At 43.2% G+C, this 23,534-nt stretch overlaps 1 protein-coding gene across 4 annotated transcripts in view; it reads right to left on the reverse strand.

The window, feature by feature from the left end:
* Positions 1-1,767: 1,767 nt before the first annotated feature.
* TRAPPC9 (trafficking protein particle complex subunit 9) overlaps positions 1,768-23,534 on the reverse strand; it is a 543,073-nt gene continuing 521,306 nt past the window's right edge. For 3 of the 4 annotated variants that reach the window (XM_074577903.1, XM_074577899.1, XM_074577900.1), the window contains 2 exons: positions 13,788-14,011; positions 1,768-4,998 (listed from right to left, as the gene is read on the reverse strand). In XM_074577903.1, the coding sequence (XP_074434004.1) occupies positions 4,819-4,998; positions 13,788-14,011 (404 nt within the window). In that variant the 3' untranslated portion in view covers positions 1,768-4,818. The remainder of the gene's footprint in view (positions 4,999-13,787; positions 14,012-23,534) is intronic. The other variant, XM_074577902.1, reaches the window with a different exon arrangement.

Here is a 23,534-nt window from a genome sequence, read left to right on the forward strand (position 1 = left end):
CCCAAGTTTGATGAGATGTCTTCTCCTTGTACCAAGGTTCCTAGGAACCAGTGGTGATTCAAGAATAAGATGGCCAATGCACCATAATAGGACAGGAGCCTCAATCTCAAATTTGTAGGTTCAGGTGCAGATTGTGCATCTGGACACAGGTTTAGCAAGTTCCCCGGGCAGATGTGTGACTGAATTAGCTGTAATCAGTGGGTCTATTAATGTGCTTAACATTAGGCACATGCTTAGATATCTCGCTGAACAAGGAACGCAGGGACAATAAATAATCAATACATGCTAAATGACATGTCATCTACATGCAGCACAAGTCCCATTGGTGCTATGGAACTGATGCATCGTCAACGTAGTAGCCCAAGTATCACTCCAACAAGCAACACCAGACGGTAATAAAATAAACAAGGTCCCACTCAACTGAAACATCTCAAGATGCTTTTAGGAAAAGATCCAAGAGCCAAACTCCAGTTTAACAACTGAAATAGAGTATGAAGCAAGTTTTTAACCCAGTAGATGGCCTAAGTGTTAGGAAGACTCTGATGGAGATGCAGAGGAAAGAGACAGGAAAAGAAAGGGACATGTTCGTCCTTTCCGTTGGAATCAACTAAAGAAAAACAGAAAAGCAGTAAGAGGACGAGTTGGTGGGAAAGATGAGGTGAAAGAGATGAGAAATCAACAGTTAAAATAGAAAGATGCTGGACAACTCAAGGACCCTGACCTAAGCCCCAGAATGGCCCAACCTGCAAAAGTAAACGTCATTGAACACTGAACATGAAAATTGTCCAGATCTATGTGTCTTCTGTATTAGGAAAAGAGCACTAGCATTTACAAACCTCTGCAGAGCATGTACCTGTAGGAAAGACTTCAAATCCCACATGTGCCCAAACAGCTGAACTGCAAGCCCAGAGCTGTAGATGGTTTGCTTAATATCTCGTGGAGTTGGCAGATAGCACCATTCCAGTGTGCGTAGTGCAAGTAGGATGGATGCATAGTCCCATTTCAGTGAGAGACAAAGTACCACACCCAGGAAGGGAGCCAGAGGATCCAAGGAAGGGTGAGTGCAGCTGGCTCTCACTAAGGAAAGCTTAAGAGCTTCTAGATGGGGAACCCAAACACAGGAGCCCTAGGACTGTTTGACAGAAGGAGTTCAAGCAGGGTTGCACATCAGATGCTGCACACAAAACAAGTGCTTCCAATCAGCCTTCCCAGACATACCACCTCCATAAGTATTCCTCCTTCTAGCCATTGAGCTGTTTCTGTAGAAAATGGAAAGGACCAGAAAATCATAGAATGGTTTGGGTTGGAAGGGACCTTTAAAGATCATCTAGTCCAGCCCCCCTGCCATGAGCAGAGACATCTTCAACTAGATGAGGTTGCTCAGAGCCCCATCCAGCCTGACCTTGAATGTTTCCAGGAATGGGGCATCTACCACCTCTCTGGGCAACCTGGGACAGTGTCTCACCATCCTCAATGACAATATTAGGATACTGGGGCATAAGTAACCTTTCACGTGAGTGCATCTCTCTCCCCCCTCAGCTGACAGTTAATGGACGCTGACACAGGAGTCACATGATGGAGCATACATCTTTCATCGGCTCTGAGTTCATCTAGGAAAAGAACATTTGAGTGAAGCTGAAATTTCAGTCCCAGGATCAAATACATTCCTGCAGACACAGAACGCAGCATCAAGAGATATGTTATTACCAGTAAAACGCACACAAGAACACTACCAAGAATTATAGACAGAAGAGACAGGCAGAGGTGTAAATAACACAAGATAAGTATTTATTCAGACAATTAAATTTATGCAACTTATGCTTCTCCAATGCATACATATATTGGACCAACGTCTGCTCTCGGCAATGGTGATTTAAATTAGGCATGATTTAATTCACCCAAGTGGGATCATATCAGATTTACATCTGTATAAAAATGCACAATTTGGCTCATCATGTTCAAAATAATAACTGGGCAGTTTGGAGAAATAAAAACAAGTTTTCAGTTCCAAAAAAGGAGAGCAGAACAGAAAAGTATCATCTTTTTTTCAGTCACTGCAAGGACCAATCCTGACAGCAATCCCAGTGAAAACTTCCACTAAAAAAGAAAACTAAAAGCAATGCAGTATTCTCATTTCAAGTACCTTCGCCTCATCCTTTTCCAAATTACGCTGACACTTAAATATTCTCCTTCTGGACAAGTCACAAATGATCCCCAGAAGGAAGAACTTCTTGTGTTTCATCTCTCTCACCAAGACAAGTAGAAGCGTGAGAAAATTGGGAAAGATATCATAAATGCCAAAAGCAACTAAGCATCAAAGTTGACAAGGGACAGAGTGGTCTACAATATAATGAACATTAAGGGTCAGCTCACACGTAAGAACATATATTTATGAGCACATATGGCAGATTTATAATGGCATATTGGAAATACGCGGCTTGCTTTTGTTCTGATAAAACCTGTTCCCATTCCAACAGCTTCAGCAGGCTGTGGATCAGGATCCTTTATAAAGTAAAGGGCACAGGAGTGCTGCATCCCAGCATAGGCTTCACGGAACAATATCCTCTGTTCTCAGAGAATGCTCTCAAAAATAAACTAGGAAATGATCCCTTAGCTGGGTAAGCTGAAACACCCTGACTGCGACAGCATCTGCTTCACACTATTTTTTGTTGCAAATGCAATGTGGTCCTTACAAAGCCTTAGCTGTATTCCTAGCATCTGCAGATTACCTGCTGGGAATACTGAACAAAACCCAATTTGGATTTCGCTGCAACAGTGTTGTGTAACATAGTACGGAGACACATGTCAAAAGCAAGCTTTTACGGAGAAGATTAACTGGTTTAATTCCTGCTCTCCCGGGATCTTATTTTTTCTGTGTATATGCCTATGTAGTGACAAAGAATTCAGCCTCATGGCACAAACTGGTCAACCAAGCTCCACTAACACATAAAACATGCCCAGCTCAACAGCTTGGACCCTCTTTCCATGAATGTCTCTGGCACAGAACCACCGTGCAAGTCAAAGGAAGAGTTTTCTTACTTTGCATGCTGGGCGCTGGCAGAGCAGTACATCATGGCAAGTAAATCTTCAGTCGGTCTCAGATTTCCATCAGTTTAAGACTGAAGACTTCCACTCTTGCATTCAAAGCTGTGTACAGAACCACAGCTCAGGAGCAAACACTGATAACATTGTCACAATACAGTTTTTTAGAGATAATACCCTGCACGCACTGGAAATACAGCTATCATGCTATAGCTATAGTTCCCTCAAATCAGAAACGTGTTTAGGATGAATACATTCCAGTCATTTGCAAACATGCAATGAATTGAGTTTTGAGCACCGTCGTTCCTACAGAAAAAAACCAGTCACATCTAAAAGTACAACTAGGCGTGGTGCAGAGAGCCAGGATGAGCTATCTGGGCTAGTGATCTACAGCATGAGCAGGTCAGGCATGAAGTGGTGTGCCCACATTTGGATGAAGCCTAAACAAACACACAAAATCAGCAAAGAGGTTGCGCATGTAGGTTTAGCACGTATAGAGATACCTGGAGCTAACTGGAGCCCCCCTGCCACATCTTGGTGTATCCACCCCCAAAAGTCCACTACCACCAAATTTAATTGCTGCAGGCTGTAAATTTCAGAAAAGATTGAGACAGGTTTGAAACATATGGTCCATGAAATAATGTATTAATCATAGAGCTAAGACATCTCCCTGCTTTACACGGGGTAAATGCGGGACTCTTTATACGAAAACATTATTCTGAAAGACAACAGGCTACTTTTTCAGTATATTCATCTACTTTTATGGTCAGGAACTCCATGGCCTTAATTGCCTAATAATTAAACTTAATCATTCTAAAAAAAAAAAAAAGGAGGAAAAAAACAACCACATAATCAAGCCCAGTCTATTAGCATGAGAAATCTGATCAGAAGAGTTTGCAAAAACCCATGCAGAAGGATATTAACGACCAGATGATTAATTCTGGTGGCTCCTTAAGTGTCTGCAAATGTTTCAAGCGATGGTGATTGTATAAAGCACAACTGTGAAAGCCCAAATTCACAGGCAAGCCCTAGGCAACCCAAAAGTTGGCTTATTTCCTTTCTCAAGGACAAAACTCTTCAGCTCTTCATTTCCATCTTTCTTGTTCATAGATCTACCAAACTAAAGGCGGTGACTTTACCGGGAGCAAGCGACACTGAGCTCAGGGGAGGAAAAGAATAACTGGAGGCACATTTGCTATTCTTACTTTCAGTAACGCAGGAAAAAGCATCACTACTGCTATTTACTACCAAAGACACCAAACACTCAGCAAACAAGTGAGCAAGAACAAGCCTGGGAACAAGTCTGAGAGAGAACTACATCTCAAGGGTACATACAATGGGTCCAGCGTAAGCCAGGAGGAATTTCATACAGATATACAACTCTTGGTGAAAAAGGCTAAAATGGGATTATTTGAGTTGGAACTGAGACCTTGAACACATGGTTAAATTCAGCCCTCTTAAATTCAGCCCCCAAGAGCCTTTCAAACCCACTACTATCAACAGAGTATATGAAAGTATAATGCATATATTAGCAGTTTCAAAGGCTTTTTGGAAACAGAGGAAAACTCTAGCATAGTTACAATCTCTCTCTCTCTCTCTCTCTGAAATTAGCTATAGCAGCTGCCCAAATGACTATCAGCCAATTCAGAAAGTGTTCAGCTGTTCCTCCAAAGTAGGGACTGTGGCCTGGGGTTAGACAGAAACAAGCTGGGGTCAAGCAGAGGATGTGCCAAGCATTTCTGCACACTGTGGTGAATCAAGCAGCACACAGTACATTTACGGCTTAGTTTGGACCACAGGCTCCATAGCACGGATGTGGACACTAGGAAGGCAGAACCAGGAGAGAGGCAGCTCCCTGCTGCAGTTGTCTTCATGGAATTTGATATTCAGGTAGAAATCGCCCGTGTAGAGAAAGAGAAGTGCTCCAAAGTACACCGAGTCTTTGGTCGGCTTCACCTAGAAAAGAGAACATGGAAAACAGTACAATTAAACCAGCAACAAAACAAAATAATTGCACTTTGCAGTTCAGTAGCTCCTTCAAATGATCTCAAAGTGAATCTCTAGATTCACTTCTCAGTATTGCCTTCACGCAAAAAGGAGTAAAGATCTTGTCCCTATTCTAGCAATGGTAAAACTGGAGTGCTGAAAATTAAATCCTGTATTATTCTCTCATGCAGCAAAGCTGTGGCACAGCTCAAACCAGAATAAAGATCTTCAGGAGTCACTGATCAGTGACTTAAACCAAAACAGAGTGACTTAAACCAAAACAGACTTAAACCAGTGACTTAAACCAAAACAGAGTTGGTTTAAGGTGACATTCCCACAAAATGTCCTGAATATCCAGGAACATCTTGTCTCAGACTGCAATTACCAACATCTATATTAATGGTCTATATCATGGCTCTGTACTCATGTTAAACACATGGTTAAACACCATTTAAAAATTTAGCAATAACTAAATTCATCCCCACTCATTATTCAGACACAATCTGACTGCAAATTCTAATCAGGAATCTTTAACAGTCACTACCATTAAAATAATTAAGTATAGCAAGAAACATCCCACAAGAAGTAGCCACCCTGGTTTAACTTGTCCAAATTAAATACAGAGTTCACACTATTTCTACATCTATATATCTCACTTCATCCCCAAACCATTCACAGTCCATATCTTTACAAAAATTAATATATCTTAGTCCATCATTTCAGCAAGACACTTAAGTAATTTCTAACTTCAACAAGCCCATGACTGTTTAGCATGTGATAATGTTTGAATTGATATCAGTTCCCACAAGATGTTCAATCCAGTTTCAGGGTGCTTTGAATTGGGTTAGAGTTGTTGCAGATGCAAAACACAGAATCAGCACAAAGCCACTCTATTGGATAGAATTTATTAAAAAAATTGTGAAAAAGCAACTTCATCCCAGCAGAAAAGACCCCAATAAAGGGCACCTGATGCTCCTCAGTATTGGTCTTCCCTCTGCCAAGACCATCTTACCAGTTCCCTTCTGCTCTCTGAAAGCACAGCTCAAGATATGTCATGGGGTCATCCCTACTGTCACAGGTAGGCCTGTGCCCATGTATTTTCTTTTTTACTTGAATAGTGATTGGTAATGGGCCTTTCCTTGGTCATCTCCAAACATCCTAGTGTCCATCATGTTACAGAGTCCAGCGCTGACTCCAAATGACAGCGTGACATACCATTGGTCAGCCAAGCCAAGACCCAAGCCCAACCACAACAGAAACTCTGGTGTTGGATCCAGAAGAACCAAGCTGTCCAGATGTGCTGGACTGGACCGGATTCAGGGGCAGAAAATCTTTGCAAGGGACATCATTGGGAACCGATGGGACGTTACCACCTGGAACAGTGAAGAGATAAGGCTAAGGCTCCGAGACGGGTTATCAGGATTCTCGTCCAGTATAAAAAAATGTGGTTGCGTGGTAAACTGGGACATTAACAACTGGATATTAACTGGGAATGTGTCTATGGACATCCCTTGCTGAAGGGCACCTTGCCATTGCATAGGAAGGCAAGAAGAAAGATGATGACTGGACCATGGCAAAGGAGAGGGGGGAGACAAACCACTAGAAAAGGTTTGAGGCCAGGCTGGATGGGGCTTTGAGCAACCTGGTCTAGTGCGTAGTGTCTCTGCCCAGGGCAGGGGGGTTAGAACTAGATGATCTTTAAGGTCCCTTCCAACTCTAACCATTCTATGATTCTATGAAAAGGTTTCCAGGGGCGTGGGGGACCTCTAGAATATGCCAGAGCTGAAAATTGCCTGCCACCACCTCCAGTGAGGAAGGTTTTCTGTAGCTTTCAGCTGTGAAGGGAATGAGCAGTTTGTTTCTGTTTTCTCCTCTTCTAGGTTATTCTGGACCTTCATTGCTGGGTCCTTTAGCCAGCAGACGTGCACCCCGTATAGTCCTCTGGGGTATCAGGCTTCTTTGCTGAACCTGCCTAAACCGCTGCTCCTGCACAGGAGTCTGTCTCTTCACAGGCAGCAACATATCAGAGCTGGCAGAGCCCAGGCTCCCTTTGGCTTTGGTGCTGAGCACTTTTGCTGACCTACAGCAAACTTGTGTCAGCATCGTATCATCCACGTGAGTGATCAGAGCAGCCACAGCTGTTCTCCTGACCCCTGTCCTTGGCATCTCCCCTTCTCGCTGGGTACAAGTTCTTGCCCTCTGGCATTGCGTCTGGACATGCGGAACAACATCAAGCAATCTCCCCTCTTGCTTCCTTCCCTTCCTCCCGGGGCCGTCTGCCTTATTTCCGCCTCACTGGAACTGATGACGACTTGCATCCAGAGGAGGACAGAGGCAGGCATTAACGCCAGCAATGGGTGGAGGCAAATAGCAAACAAGGCCTTCTCAGGACCAATAGCATTTTCAAGCTCATAGTCCATTTTTCCTAATCATAGATACACAGAATCACAGAATAGTTTAGGTTGGAAGGGACCTTAAAGATCACCCAGTTCCAACGCCCCTGCCATGGGCCGGGACACCTCCCACTAGACCAGGCTGCTCCAAGCCCCATCCAGCCTGGCCTTGAACACCTCCAGGGATGGGGCAGCCACAGCTTCTCTGGGAAACCTGGGCCAGTGTCTCATCACCTTCATAGTGAAAAATTTCTTCCTGAATGTAGCTGCACCATGAAGAAATGCCTGTAACAGCATTGATCAGAGCCGTTGTCAAGCAGTAAGGTGGCTTCAGGCACATCAGCATAAACAGTCTTTTCACTCATTTGAAGTTCTGCCTACGTGGTTGCACCTTCCTCCTGTCTTCAGAGCACAAGTCTCTGCACCAGTCATCAGTTTCTTCATCAAAAGTGAGAAGAGCCAGCAAGGCAGGTAGTGGTATGTGTCCAGTTTTGCCTGCAGCACGTCTCCCTGAGTGCAGCATGCACAGACCTGACAATGACGTGACAACATGGTCTGGGGACTATCCACAGTTGTATGACCGCTTGTACAGCCACTACTCTAATCAACACTTGTGGTTTGGGGAAGAAACAGGGAAGCAAAAGCAGCTTGAAACCTTTACGCTGTTGAGATGCAAGTGGCTCTGCAGAAAGTACATGAAGTTTCTTCCAAAATAGTAACTAACTTTGGAAAGTAAGGCTGCCTCTCCAGTGGGGCTGCCTACAAACATTCCCAGAAGACCACAAGTACACCAGCAGCAGTCAGGTCAGTAGAGGGCCAGATCCAACCCAACTGGTTGTCACAGGAAGAAATGAGGCAGTCACAGGACTAATTCTGAGGTTAAACCACCTACATTTAGGTGTCTCTCTGCACACTAGGTATCCAAACTCCTACTACAGTAAGAAGACATCTAGTCATTGTCGCCAGTGGAGCAAACACACAATGGTCTACCTGGCCAGACTACAGAGTCAGGATAACTGCTTAAATATAGGCACCTCGTGAGTTTTGGGATGACCTAAGGCACTGAGACATCTGCACAGGGCTGGCAAGATTTACAGGATGATTTACAGGATTTCTGGCAGTAGATGGAGGCCAGGTGGGATACCCACAGCACCTAAATGATGCTAGACACCTTTTGGGCAACTGAATCTCACCCCAGGTGTCTATGTTAGTGTAAGTCAGGTTCTACTGGCTGCAGACCACACCTCCATTGACTAATGGGAGCTTTGCTGGCCAGCATCCATGGTTACACCAACTCACTCAGATGCCTCAGTCTGGAATTGAATCCACCCAAACGTCTGTAGATGTCTATATCTGAGCCAGCTCTTCAACACAAGGATTCATCTGATCAATGCAGAATGAGGTAAAATATCCCCTAAACTCCATCAACCCTGATGACTCCACTGACTGTGAAGGGAGCTCAGGGTGACTTGGTCAGATGTGCACGCAAGCAAGATGCTTCCTACTGTAGCTGACAAGTACACACCATCCCACTGATGGCAATGCATGATCCAGCCAACCTGCGAGAAACATGAAGATCCCATACTCATGTGATCCAGACCAAATTTGTACTGTTGTTCGATCTAGCGGCAAACTGCCTAGATACGCGTTTATATGTTGTGCCAGTCTGGGGTGCCATTGAACACGTGCTTGTTGCATCGAGTCAGAGTCAAAAGAGATTTTACTAAAATTCCACCAAATCCTTTATGTGGAGACCAAAGACGGAAAGCTTCTACCCTAGAAAAACATGACTGAGGAATCAAGAAAAAAATGCCCACATTACCCCTCTGTTCCACTGAGACAGATGAAAAATTAACTTTCTAGCTCCATCCTAATCCTTCCCCGATTCAGGCTACCATGTGGGACTGCGATTGCTTAGAACTAATTACTACTTATTTATACTGCTGTTGTACTTAGGGAGCTCAGTTGGAGATTAGGGCTAGTGCCAGCTACTGTTCGCTGCCCCAAAGAGTTTACAGTGCGAGTAACACAGTGCCAAGAAAACTAATTTGTTCCAGATGGGCCACAGAGGACCTGCCAGAAGTGAGCAAATGTTCATCATAGCTTCTGAGCTGATTCAAAATGACCATCTACTAATGAATTTCTCCTCATCTCCCACTACCAATCACTTGAGCTAGTGCATGATCACACATACAGGGAAAAATACTGCTGGAGGATAGTAATGGCAAAAGCAGGAACAACAAGAAAAAGACGAATTGCTGAGAGTTACAGGAATCTCCATAGAAGATAATTTTAATGTTGTTTTTTTTTAATTTGGCAAGAAGCAACTCTGTCTGATCAACTAGTCAAAAAACTCCACTGGTAAGAACTAAGAATTTTTAATAGTACGGCTTAAGCTAAACTTCAGGTTGTGAAGTAAGAGAAAAAATAATAAATTAATAAATGAATGCAATGTATTTTAGTGGCTGGGGGAGATAATATGGGGTCCACCATGTTATCTCATGTTTCAAAACCCCGCACTGAACAAAAATGTAAATGATAACTGATGAAGTCACTTCTTCTGTTAAATACAGACATAGAAAGGTAAGATTAACCAAATTAGAAGCTGTGCTTAAAAATAAAGATTTTACTTCATTTAAAATGTATGGAAATATCTCAATATCCTTTAAAATTTTCAGTAAAAGAATTTGCTTTTTTGAAGTAGTATATCCCAGCAGAGACTTTCTGTCACAGAGACTGCTGCATTGAATTGAAGTAAAAGCGCAAAAAGACGAATAAGCACTCATTACGTTACCTTCAAGATAAATCACCTAACCTGGACTCCAAGCCACCAGAAAGAGAAATACAAAATCGTGTGACTTTTACCCTTTAAACAATTTATATTCATACTGTGAAGCAGCATGTGCATGCTGAAAATTCCTGTATATATCCCCTGTCTTCCAGATAGCAGCAGAAACTGATTTGAAACTTTTTAGTCTGGAAACAAAAGAATAATTGTGATGTGCTGAGCATCAGGCTTAATATGAAATTCCATTTAGGAAAGCAGAGGGGGTTTGGGGTTTGGGTTGTTGCTTTTTTTCCCCCTGAGAAATCACATTCAGTTGAGCACCAATAATGTTGTCGTTTCTGCATCAGCATGACAACAGACCAAATTTTCAGGGCGTGAGAAGTATCTTGTCTTGCTGTAACACCTGATGCTCCCACTTGTTCGTTACCATATACTACTGATACGCCAAACCACACGCTAGTTCTCCATCCTTCCTCCCACCCAACTCGGCAGTGCAATAAATCATGTCACCACCTCCTTGCCAGTGTCAGTGTACAGTCAGCCCAATTAGCTTAAACTGCTGACGAATGTAGTTTTTGCTAAACTGGCCAACTTTGCACGAAAACAAATGCTCACACCATCTCTCCCGCTTGGTCTGCTGGGGAAGAGAGGAGCATCTTCCTGCGGAGGGGCAGAAACAAGCAGCTGGGAAACGATAGATCTCAAGCCTCCTCCATTAAACAAGCGAAATAATCATATGCCCATGACCTCAGTTTATAAAAATAATGGGAACACGTTTAATAGCTTCAACAGAACAGCACTGAGCTACAACAGAAGGGAATCATAGAATCATAGAATGGTTTGGGTTGGAAGGCACCTTTAAAGGCCATCTAGTCCAACCCCCGTGCCATGAGCGAGGACATCTTCAACTAGATGAGGTTGCCCAGAGCCCCGTCCAACCTGGAATGTTTCCAGGGATGGGGCATCTACCACCTCTCTGGGCAACCTGGGCCAGTGTTTCCCCACTCTCAGTATAAAAAAATTCTTCCTTATATCTAGTCTGAATCTTCCCTCTTTAAGTTTAAAACCATTACCCCTTGTCCTGTTGCAACAGGACCTGCTAAAAAGTTTGTCCCCATCTTTCCTGTAGGCCCCCTCTGAGTACTGAATGGGGTCCAGTGTCTCAGCTTTCATTTATAAAAAAGAGAAACTCTCAGTCTCTTTCATCTCACCCAACCATGAGCTTCTTCAGTTTCTTAACCAGCGTCTGTCTGAGTTCCTCCAAACTCAGAGCACAAACACAATTCTGAGTGTGTTCGTTCTTCCCTGAAGCATCAAATGCAGAAACCAGGACTTTCTTCTTGTCCCCAAAACAGGTGCGGCTTTCTGAAATCTTTTTTCCATTACTGAATTAGTTATTACGGGGGATGAAAGGGCCTCTGACAGCATTAGATACACTTTTTGAAGAATTTTCTTCCATGATCAGGGCTCTATGCCTCAAAGAAATATGACTAAGCATTTTCTCTGGGAGCCTGTGTAGGACAAGTAACAATACTACATACCATGAAATACAGCACTTCTTGTCTAAGAGTCGACATTTTCTTCATTTCACCTTTTTGGATGAAAAGGAGGACAAATAGCAGAAAACAACTCTATTTTTAACTGATCGGGGACTGTGTTTACAGGAGAAATGTCACAATACTGAACAACAGGGCAAAAGCGGGGTCCGTAACGTATGAGAAGGCTGCCTGGGCAGGCACAAGAGAGGTGACCTCCTGACTTTTTGCCCCATAGGAGCCTCAATCAGAAGGTAAGAATACATCACGCTGACATCTCCCTTTTCCCTCATTAGCCTGGAGTGTCAGGCCCTTCGGCAGCTGGGCATCCAAACACTGCCACTCTGATTAAAAAAATCCACATTGTCAGAAAGAGAGTCAAAGAAAGCCATCTCTTGATTATTTCTGTTGACATATTTAAATTATTCAGCTAAGAATATAGTTAGCCCCCATTAAAATTCAAGCCGATGGTGTATTCCGTGCTCATTAGCTTTTTTGAAATGTTTTCTTCCCCTGATATGTAATTGAAAAATATGCATGGTGACTATCCCTGTGGTTAACCTTTAATTTCTTACTTACTAAGGTTCACTTAAATATTCCGTTTTGACAGGTACGTTTTATTAGCGATCCAAAGAGCTGACCTAAGCAAAGGTCCTAAGCGCTATCCCAAGCACTCACCCTCTTCTTCATGTTTATTTTATAAGTTACCAGAAATACTGCTTATCCCACTCTGCAGTACTGTGCATACGTTTTTCATTCCTGTATTTTTGTTGTTTATGGTTTTTTGGGGCAGTATGTAGGAGAAAGTAGTTTTTATCTGTATTTTCAGTGTCTTGCAAAAGCTCCTAGACTTGAATTTTCCAAAGAAGAATTTGAGAGAAAACTAAAAATCTCAATTTTTCTGAAAAGGGAGGGTTTTTGTCTCATTTTAGGCATGTTTTCTATTTTTTTTTTATGGTTTTATAAGACTATGCTAGGCAACAAGGAAATGAGCCGGCTCATCACACTGGTCATTAATGTTTAGCATTTTCTTTTTGCAGTCTGTTGCATTTCCTCAGGACCTGACTAAAAATGATTTGCTGAGTTCCTTGGCTCAGCCTGGGGAATATTTCTTATGGACTAAAGAGAAAAAGTTACTTAAAATCTATTACTGCAGGCTGCACTGTATGGCTCAAGGGACTGGCAATATGGTATTAAACATTTTATCTAGATTCCCTATTCACATTTAGTCAGATCTAGAGTGACCAAAAGTTAACATCTCTGATAGTTTACTAGTGGTTTATATACAGGAAATTACAGTCTTAAACCACCTCAGAGATGAATCTATATCCACAAACCCAGCAGCACTTTTATCAATAGCTGCCATAAAAGTGCTGCTTTCCAAAAATGAATACGCCTCAAAATTATAGAATCATAGAATGGTTTGAGTTGGAAGGGACCTTAAACATCATCTAACCCCCCCTGCCATGGGCAGGGACACCTCCCACCAGACCAGGCTGCTCCAAGCCCCATCCAGCCTGGCCTTGAACACCTCCAGAGATGGAGCAGCCACAGCTTCTCTGGGCAACCTGGGCCAGTGTCTCACCACCCTCACAGTCAAGAATTTCTTCCTGATATCCAATCTAAATCTCCCCTCTTTCAGTTTAAAACCGTTACCCTTGTCCTAACACCACACTCCCTGATAAAGACTGTAGAGATCTTAGTGATCTCCCCATCTCTCCTGTACCCCCCTTTAGGTACAGGAAGGGGCTGTAAGGTCTCTCCTTCTCTTCTCCAGGCTGAACAACCCCAACTCTCTCAGCCTGTCTTCAGAGCAGAGGTACTCCATCCGTCTGATCATCTTCGTGGCCTCCTCTGGCCCCACTCCAACAGGTCCACGTCCTTCTGATGTTGGAGGCCCCAGAGCTGGATGCAGCACTGGATATAGTTGGCTTTCTGGGCTGAGGCACACATTGCCGCAGAAAATACACAATTGAATAATGAAGCTCTTTTCTGCAAATGCTTATCATCCAGAATTGTGATCCATTGGACAGAAAGACTTACTGAATCGATGTAGAAGGTGTTGGATCCCACAAAAGTGATAGCATCTTGCAGCTCATAGTTGTGCACCCCATTTTGGTAATCCTGGTAGGGCGTCACGGTGAGAGCGAAGGGCCCCACGCTGTGTTTGCTCCAGTTGGTCAGCTTCACCTCCAGTGGGATGGGGTCCCCCACTTTGCAGTCCACCACAATATCGCAGTCGCAAAGCTTGCCGTCAACGAGGATATCTGCAAATCAAGAAAACCATTCCACGTTATGTCGAACTCCTGCTTTAAAAACTGTATTAATCTTGACTGTTAGGAAATTTAACAGGAAAAATTAACCTAAATGAAACCAAGATTGCATGATGGTTAACCTTAGGAAAGGAACCCCAACTCTGCAGTGTTATGCAGGGCAATGCTGCAGGGAAACTACGTGCAACATCCAGTTCATGAAGGTCTGATATCTCTCCACGACTGCTGAAAAAGCTATGAAAAAACTCAATTATGATCTATACACAGGCATCAGAAGTTATCTTTTTAACGTCTTCCCTTGCAGGCCAAAGCCACAGACAACTTTTCATGCTTCTCCTGTGAATCAACAGCATCAGGTGAATGGAAATACAAACCCGAATCATCAATACAAACGGTGGCTACATAGATCCAGGGCTGGATGCCCATGTTCACGTGTTACAGTCAGAATAAATCCTCGTGTATGGAGGTGACCTTTTGGAGCAGGATAGACACTGCCAGAATTTGCAATGTAATACATATATTAAACTCCAGATTGTAAGGAAAAAAGAGGTTTTAAAATTATGCAGCAGTGCTACGGGCTTGTTCACTCTTTGCGCTTTAATTCATCCTGGGATTTCTATTTTTAACTTTCCACTTTTCTTTCCCTTACTGGGATAGCAGAAAATATAAAGCCTCTAAATTGGTTGCTGCTGGGACAATGACAGCCGGAGTAATGTGTCCACTAACCTTGCCCATTTGCTTATACAGAACCAAAATGTTTCACTACCAACACACTGCGAAATTGCTAGTCCAATTCCCCGCTCTGAAAGGGTTCCCAGTTGTGCAGTATTACTGTATTTTTCAGATGGGGGTTATCTCCGGTGCACTATTAATACAGGAACATTTCTACTTCACTATGGGTTCATGTTCAGAGATAAGAGAAAGCCCTGGGCGCATGTAAGAAAGCATCCTCTGTGTGAATACCTATCCCCACAATCTCATACGCCCATGAGGCATTTCGATCACTCCAGCTCCTCCTCAGTCACTTGCCTTATGACATACAGCACATTATTCCTCTGCCAGCAGCATCGGATTTACATGAGTAATATCCCCTCTTCAAAAAAAAGACACTATTTTTATACTTCAGGAGCTTTCACAGAAAAAACCATTTTACACAAAAATGATATTTTTTTTAGTACTTATTTTTGTTTTGTTGCCTTAGACAAAAAAACTACAAAATGATGCATATTCTCTAGATGCCTTTTAGCCTGGAAAATTGAACAAGCCTTAGTGCAACAATTGGGGGAAAAAAAAAAGAAAGGAAAAAAAAAAGCTAGAGCCAAAGAAGTAACAGGTTCATAATGGGACATTTATTCCAGAGGTCAGGTCAGCAAAGCTGAGCTACCCAGCCTCACTCTACAATTACCTGAAAGGAGGTTGTAGAGAGGTGCGTGTAGGTCTCCAATCCCGAGTAACAAGTGATTGGATGAGAGGAAACAGCCTCAAGTTGCACCAGGGCAGGTTCAGATTGGATATTAGGAAAAATTTCTTCACCAAAAGCATTATCAAGCATTGGAACAGGCTGCCCAGGGAAGTGGTTGAATCATCATCCCTGGAGGTATTTAAAAGACGTGTAGACATGACACTTAGGGACATGGTTTAGTGGTGGACTTGGCAATGTTAGGTTACTGGTTGGACTCAATTATCTTAAAGGCTTCTCCAACTGAAATGATTCTATGACTCTATGAAAACAGCTCCTTGACCAAAGCTGCCCAAATGCAGCAGCAAGTCCCAGATACAAGAGTCTTGGCAGAGTAAGTATAAAGAAACTCAGCAGTGCTCAAGCTGCAGCTATCCGAAACCCGTGTTGGTGTCCCAGCTTGAACAGTCCCTGTGCCAAAACTTCCTTTTCCAAAGGAGATGCCCAGTTTTTGACAACGAGAGCACTTGGTGAAGCCACACCTGGTGTGTTGGGTCCAGTTCTGGGCTCCTCTGTACAAGAGAGATACGGACATACTGGAGAGAGTCCAGTGAAGGGCCACAAAGGTGATTAAGGGACTGGAGCACCTCTCCTGTGAGGAAGGCTTGAGAGAACTGTGACTGGTCGGCCTTGAGAAGAGAAGGCTCAGGGGGATCTCATCAATGTATATAAATACCTGAAGGGAGAGGGCAAAGAAGATGGAGCCAGGCTCTTTTCAGTGGTGCCCAGTGCCAGGACCAGAGACAATGGGCACAAGCTGAAACACAGGAGGTTCCCTCTGAACACCAGGAACCACTTTTTTTACTCTGAGGGTGACGGAGCACTGGCACAGGTTGCCCAGGGATGTTGTAGAGTCTCCATCCTTGGAGATACTCAAAAGCCATCTGGACATGGTCCTGGGCGGCTGGCTCTAGGTGGCCATGCTTCTGCAGGGGGTTGGCCCAGATGAACCTCCAGAGGTCCGGGCAACCTCAACCATTCTGTGATTCTGTGATTCTCTGAAAGGAAGTTATAATCACCATTGCATTTTAGGAAGGGACTAGAAAACCTGTTTGGCACCGGATTTCTTTTGCAATAGCACACTCTAATGTTACGGTCTCTCCTGCCCAACATGATCAAATTGCTTCTTACAGGATTGCCCTAAGAGCATGGAGGTGAAGTAGTGATTATAATGGTACCCCATTATCTGAGATTAACTGACTTGACTTCTGCAAAACACAAAAGTGTGTGTATAATTTTTATGCTTCCTAGCCTCCTGCCACAGAAGTGATGTCCAGTTGCTTCCTTCAAAAGAAATGCATTTATATAAATTCATGACTTTATAGCAGTTTATGTTTTCAAGCTTCTCCCTGCAAGGTAAGTGCTTTCAATAAAAAAAAAAACAAAACACAACCCTTTTTTTTTTTCCTGGTTCCTTCAGCCAGCGGGTATTACAGCTGTGAGAACGGTTAGCTCCCCGGACCAGCACGAACCTTCAGAAATACTCGGTAAGCTAAGCACATGAATCTTTTTCAAGCTGCTCATCAATTTGCCTTTTGGCTTTAAAATTCAATGCTCTGCTTTACGAATTGTAAATGAACCCTTTGCCCTCTGTCTCCACCTTTGTATCTAATAATAGCTCAAAGCATTGCTTCCCAATACCTTCATGTGAAAACAGAAAATTCAAACAGAAGGGAGGCAATTAAGTCTGGCTCAACTAGATTAATTTTCTTCTGTATTCAAAAAAAAAAAAATTAAATTAATTTAAGATTGATTTAAGAGCGTGTGTGTGCACATGTGCTTGTGTACATATTGAGAGATTATTTCCTTCCCTCCCCGCACACCCTTCCCTCCTGCCGTACCGAAGCCAAGGATCTCAATGAGATGTCAGATGAGAAAACACACATGGCTGGCGTGCAAAATACTATGGAAAGGAGTGTTTAAAAACAGTCCCCTGTCATCAGAGAGAACAGCTTGGTTTGACAGGCAGTTTTACTCCCTTCCTGACACAGAAAACATCTCATGGACCATACGGATTTGCTTTAATATTTTCATCCATGAGCAGAGGAAAAGCCATGTGTACGGGGTCCCGTTTCTGCAGATTCAGCTCACTCACACAGATGGCATATAAAAGCTGAGACTGCTCACACCACTGCTGTGAGAGTGAATCATTATTGGCTTCGGTATACAGGAGCTCTGAATCAGAAGACACAGTCACTAGCACAGAAGACAGTGGTGGCCGTATCTCCATCTTCCAAAGATTCAGATAAGAGATAAATAGTACTTCTGAAAATTAGAAGGACCAAGTTAACGTAAACAGCACATATAAATGACATAACAAAGGTGGAAGCGTAAACTCAGGATGTCAAGCGTAAACTCAGGATGTCAGGGCAAAAAAACCCCCAGCAATCTCCTTCTAATTAAAAGTTAAATCCTTTTTAAAGTACATTAATAAGCCAACGGAATGCTGCTTTTAAAGTATTTTTTTTCCTCTCTCTCTCTCTCTCTCTCTCCTTTCCTGCTCATTTACCTACACGCGTCCACTGGCACTCGTCCTTGGGTGCCAACATTACCCTCCAATGCTTGATGGCCACGAAAAAAGGAAAGTCTCTACATGAAACCTGGGAACAGGTACGGGGCTGTTCTGAGGAAGTGCAGGATATTTTATTTCTAGGATCTTCCCGAAGCGATTATTGTACCAAGGGAGAAAATGTCCAACACATTTTGGAAGGCAGAGAATGAGGATGACACAAGCCACTGAGAACCATAGAATCACAGAATCATTTAGGTTGGAAAACACCCTTAAGATCATCGAAAGAACGGGTGAAAAGAGTGATTGGAAAGCCTTGCTTTTCCACTGCTGGCCCTAGCCAAGACTTTTAGAACTTCTAAGAATTCATCTTTTAGTTGGCAAAAATATTTCATGGCCCAGTTGACAGGTGATGCTTATTGACACCACAATGCCTGGGAGACCATTATATGAAAATAATACATCAGATTTCACATAGTGTCTGTCTTTCCGGATCTCAAAACTCAAGAAAAGGGAATGAATGTTATTAAGGGGAAGACAATCACTAAATTTTCCACAAGAAAAACATAATTTACTATCACCTGCCAGGTGCACTTCGGTCTACATCACCCAAAGGAGCAGCTTGGAAATGATTTAATAAAAACATTATTAAAATTTTGTGTTATTTACTCTGCTCATGTTAGCACATAGCAAGTTGTTCTTGCTACTTTCTCAAGTTGCTGTGTGAGCCCTCGCAACTCATTGGCCACCTGTACGTCAAGAGCCCTGACTCGTGGCTAATTGCATTTCCGCACCCAACTCCCTATTTCCCACTGTGAGAGTTTAATTTTGGAAAGCCGCATACAAATACATGGTTAATCTCAGTGGAAATGCATATTCCAGCAATGTTTACTCTCCTCGCTCAAGTTGGGGTTGATTTTTAAAAACAGGCTGCAGAGGAAGGCAGGGTGTTTGTGCTCATCTTTACAGTGGGGATGGAGAAGTTTCCATTGGATATTTGCTTTTAAACTGGATTTTGAATCCCGAACTGAAGCAGACACATCGGTCTCTGCCATTCGCTGCAGCTGCGAACCTGCCTCAAGACTTCAAGCAAACACCTCATGGATGCATGGCTTTGCACAGACATGTAGGTCAACAAAACTCAAGGCAAGAGATGCCCAAATGAGTAAACACTTCTCACATAGGATGTAAAAGAGATCTTCGAGCCCAGCAAAGCAAGCCTTGCTCAGACGTACTGTGATAGTTAGGGGAATTTTAGTCAATCAACCATTTTTTATGCTGTTTAGAGCTGTTCCAAAATACTAGTTTTACTCATCTCAGTCTGGGAACGGGGAGAGCCGTGGTCTGAGGAGGCGAGAGGAGCAGCAGTGTCTCTAGATAATGCTCATCAGGTGCTTCAGAGGAGGAAAGCCAAAGACCAAGAGCCCAAGCCAGAGTTGCTGCAGTGAAAGTCTTGCAGAATGATTCAGTTTTTCTGTGCTAAATCTAAAGTGCTGATTAAAATGTCTGCCCAGGCCAGCTCTACCTCTAATTGCCCTAAAAGAGCAAGGAAAGGGCCAGCCATTCTGTCTGGAACAACTTTTTTTTTTTTTTTTTTCCTGTCCTCTTCTGTGAGAGTGTTTGTTCAGGATTTTGCAAGGAACCGAACAATGCAAAGAGGATTCTTTTTTCTTTTCTTTTTTTTTTTTTTTACATCATTCATTTAGAAATAGGCTGAACAATTCTGTTCATTTCTGATCTCACATATTATGCAGACGGATGAAAGATTAGAATGGAGAAAAAAAAACCTGTATTACAGGCAAACTCTGGGTACGGAGCAAGCTGATCCTGCCTGTCTCCAAACAAGCAAGTCCCCTGTCCCTCCTCTCCTGCTGCATGTCAGGTCAGCATCAGTTTTAGCAGCCTGTTATTTGGGGTTGTGTCGCCCATTCAGAGGAGCTGGCAGGTAACACGGGGCGTTCTGGTAAGACAGCAGGTTCCTTGAATTTTCCTATGTATCTCCTCCAGTACACGAACCTAAACGCTGTTTCTGTTTCCTCTCCTCCCACTTGTTCTCCCCCATGTAGACCAGTTCCCTTTCATTTTCTAAACCACTCATGCAAATTATTTACACATAGAGATACAGCATTGGCTACATTTGTTTGTCCATTGCAAGTCTTTTCAGGGCTGAATACATCCATACAAAAGATATTTCTATGAATATAAAAACTGTGTTCCCTGTCACTCTCATCATGCAAACGCTGAGTGGTTATTTAATAACACGAGAGCCTCGTAGCTATTTGCATAAAAGCTTCTGTGTGTGGTTTGGATCTGCTCCTCACACCAAACCTGAGCATCTTGACTCGGAGTAACACCCCCGTGGTCATTCACTGTTATACTGACACAATCCCGAGCCAAATCCATCCCCTGCATAATGTCACTGCCGTCAATAGCAACAGAGGGATACAGGTGTTTGTATTGTCACAGGTCCAAATTACAGGAATATCTCACCTTGTCAACCGCTGCTGGTCCTGTCCTAGAAAGTGCCCTGATATTCGGAGCCTGCTGATCCAAAACCCCGACGGACCTGAAGAGTTCAGCTCCTCTTTGGGTCAAGGCCCTTGGACAGGGATGAATAAAAACTACAGGAAAAGACGCGCACAAACTAGTGCAGCTTCCTGCAAGTACCAACAACCCCGAGACCTTCAGCTGACACAGGGGCACGGACCTGAAAACAGGAAAGCTGGCAGAGGATGGGAAGGCTGAACGTGAATATAGGCTAGTGAAAGAGGCAATCGCTTCCACAAGACCTCCGAGCTGCCTCATTCCTGGCAGGCTTCCCATTCCCAAACATTTCACAATTGAATTAAGGACACTTTATTCGCTCCAAAAGCAATTAAAAAGAAAAACACATTTAAAATATAGTTCTAGCAACAATAAGCAATTAGTCTTTGATAATTGTCTGTGTCTTCCTATTTAATCACTCTTTTGCAGTGGCCAGTACGCTGACGACAGATCCCGACTGGTCCCATTATCGCTCTTGCCAAATTGTTTCGAGTTTGTGTCTGTTCTTAACTCTGTGATGACAACGGAGCGAGGCTGCCGCAGCATCCCCACAGGACTCGCTTGCAAAAGGATTTCTCAACCTCGTCCATTTGGACTGAGTAAGTGGTCTTCCTCCAAATCAGTATCATGTTTATAATCCAGTTTTAATCTCCAAATCTACCCTTGGCAGACACGTGATCAGCATTCAACTTCAGTGCAGCTTGATCCCGGCTATAAACATTTAGAGGTAGTACAATCTTCTCCAATTAACTCTAAGTACCAGGGTCACGCTAGCTGAAAAGAGAAGCATGAGCACGTCTAGTGCTCTGGGGTTTGACTGCATCCGACTTTTACTTGGGATCTTAAAACAGCAAACCTGAACGCACATTAACCACAGATTTGAGAAATGAGTTGTTCAGTTTAACCTCTCTAGTTTTGGTGTGAGTTATTTTACTTTACACGTGCCTTTTACGATAGACATTTCTCCTGCCCGGCGAAATTGCTGGCCTGTGGATGGCACCTGCTTGTTTCACTTGTCCTCTGGCAGCCAAGATAAGATGAAGATGATCCGAGGACTGGAGCCCCTCTGCTGTGAGGGCAGGCTGAGAGAGTTGGGGTTGTTCAGCCTGGAGAAGAGAAGGCTCCAGGGAGACCTTAGGGCCCCTTGCAGTACCTAAAGGGGGTCTATAGGAAGGATGGGGAGGGACTCTGGATCAGGGAGTGTAATGACAGGACACGGGGTAATGGTTTCAAACTGAAAGAGGGGAGATTTAGATTGGATATCAGGAATAAATTCTTGACCGTGAGGGTGGTGAGCCCCTGGCCCAGGTTGCCCAGAGAAGCTGTGGCTGCCCCATCCCTGGAGGTGTCCAAGGCCAGGCTGGATGGGGCTTGGAGCAGCCTGGTCTGGTGGGAGGTGTCCCTGCCCATGGCAGGGGGGTGGAACTAGATGATCTTTGAGGTCCCTTCCAACCCAAACCATTCTATAACCTGTCATTTGGTGACTTGCCCAATTTGTTATCAAAGTGAAAATCACTTCTGAGTTTGTACGGCTTGTGTCCAGTCCTAATCTAAATCCTCAAAAGGCAGACTCCGAAAAGTTTAAAATTCTCAAAGCTCTGTGTTTTCCAAATTCTCAAAGCTCTGTGTTTTCCAGTGAGCCTCAGCTCCTTTTGACTTATTTTAAAATAGTCCATGACGTAGCTCCAGCTTGCTCAAACAGTCTCATTTCTAAATGTGGGACAACCCCTTTTTATCTATTTATCACAAGCAAGTTTTCAGAAGACTTCTTTTGATTGTCTGCTACACAGCCAGAAGGTCAGGCCGGAATGCACCGTATGCCTGTGTTTTGAAATTTCGCTAGCCCGGGATTTGCATGTTATTTTAGGTTACTGAATACTTTATTTCTATAGCATTTTTTTTGTGGCAGGACTCCTTTCAGAGTATTCTTTCCCTTCCTTGTGGGAAAAAAAAAAAAAAAGGGAAAGGAAAAAAGCACACTATATTACATTTAAAAAAAAAAACCTAATCCATGCTTGGATATATCATATAAGGCTATTTTTTGTATACTGGCAGCTTTGTGCAAAACCGCTGCAGGTCATGAATAAGGTGGCTCAACCTTCAGCTTACTGAAAGAAAATCACCTTATTCCTCACTGGTTGCATAATGAGACTTAAAATTTTCTCCTTCCTTCTGCGATTCTGCAGTGATGGATGTGAGACAATCCTCTCCCTCTGCAGAGGAGATTTTTAAAGGTCTCATGCAACCTTTGTAAGAGTTTCTGACTTGTGGCTGAAAAGTTAATGGTATAAAAAGAGCCTGTAGCCCTTATGTGCTGGTTTGGGAGTCTTTCTGGTATCAAAGTAGGTTTAGTCGAGAAACTACATAGATTGGAGAACTCCAGGGAGTGTTATCTAGTGTAGAAATCAGTGAGAAGGACAGCGATTGTGGCACATTCCCTACGGAGATAGGAGCGAGCTAGCACACAGTCACAAAATAACTAATGCCTACATAACAGCAGAGACACACATCTAGGCTCCCGTGCTCATTGCTGCACATGCGAAGTCAAATATGTGGGTTTCACCACACAATCTACTTACCCAGACTCTCCCTGAATATGGCAATACGGAAGTGGAAACTGTTTTTCTTTTTTTCTGCATTTCCAACTGTTTCATGTGTAAACAGTATTTTCCACATTGTCTATTCAACAGGCACACAGCGGTGCTCTGGACTCTTAGACAGAGTCTAACAGGCAGCATTTTTAAAATTCCTAGTTAAATTATTATACTATGTGTAGTATAATTGTCATATTTGAGGGCTATTTGGTGCTCCTGTACGATGAAACATGCAATGTAGTGTCTGAAGCAGAAGGAACTCAAACCCAGATGCCCAGATGTACAGAGACATAAGGGCAGGATGCTTTAACAAAGCAAAAAAAAGTGATGTTGATTACTTAAAGAAAACTGATGGGTACATGGCCCCTTTTCCATGCTTCTCTTAAAAAAGAACCACAAAATATTGCATGA

This window comes from Larus michahellis, chromosome 2 (genome assembly GCF_964199755.1).
Source record: "Larus michahellis chromosome 2, bLarMic1.1, whole genome shotgun sequence".
Lineage (NCBI taxonomy): Eukaryota > Metazoa > Chordata > Aves > Charadriiformes > Laridae > Larus > Larus michahellis.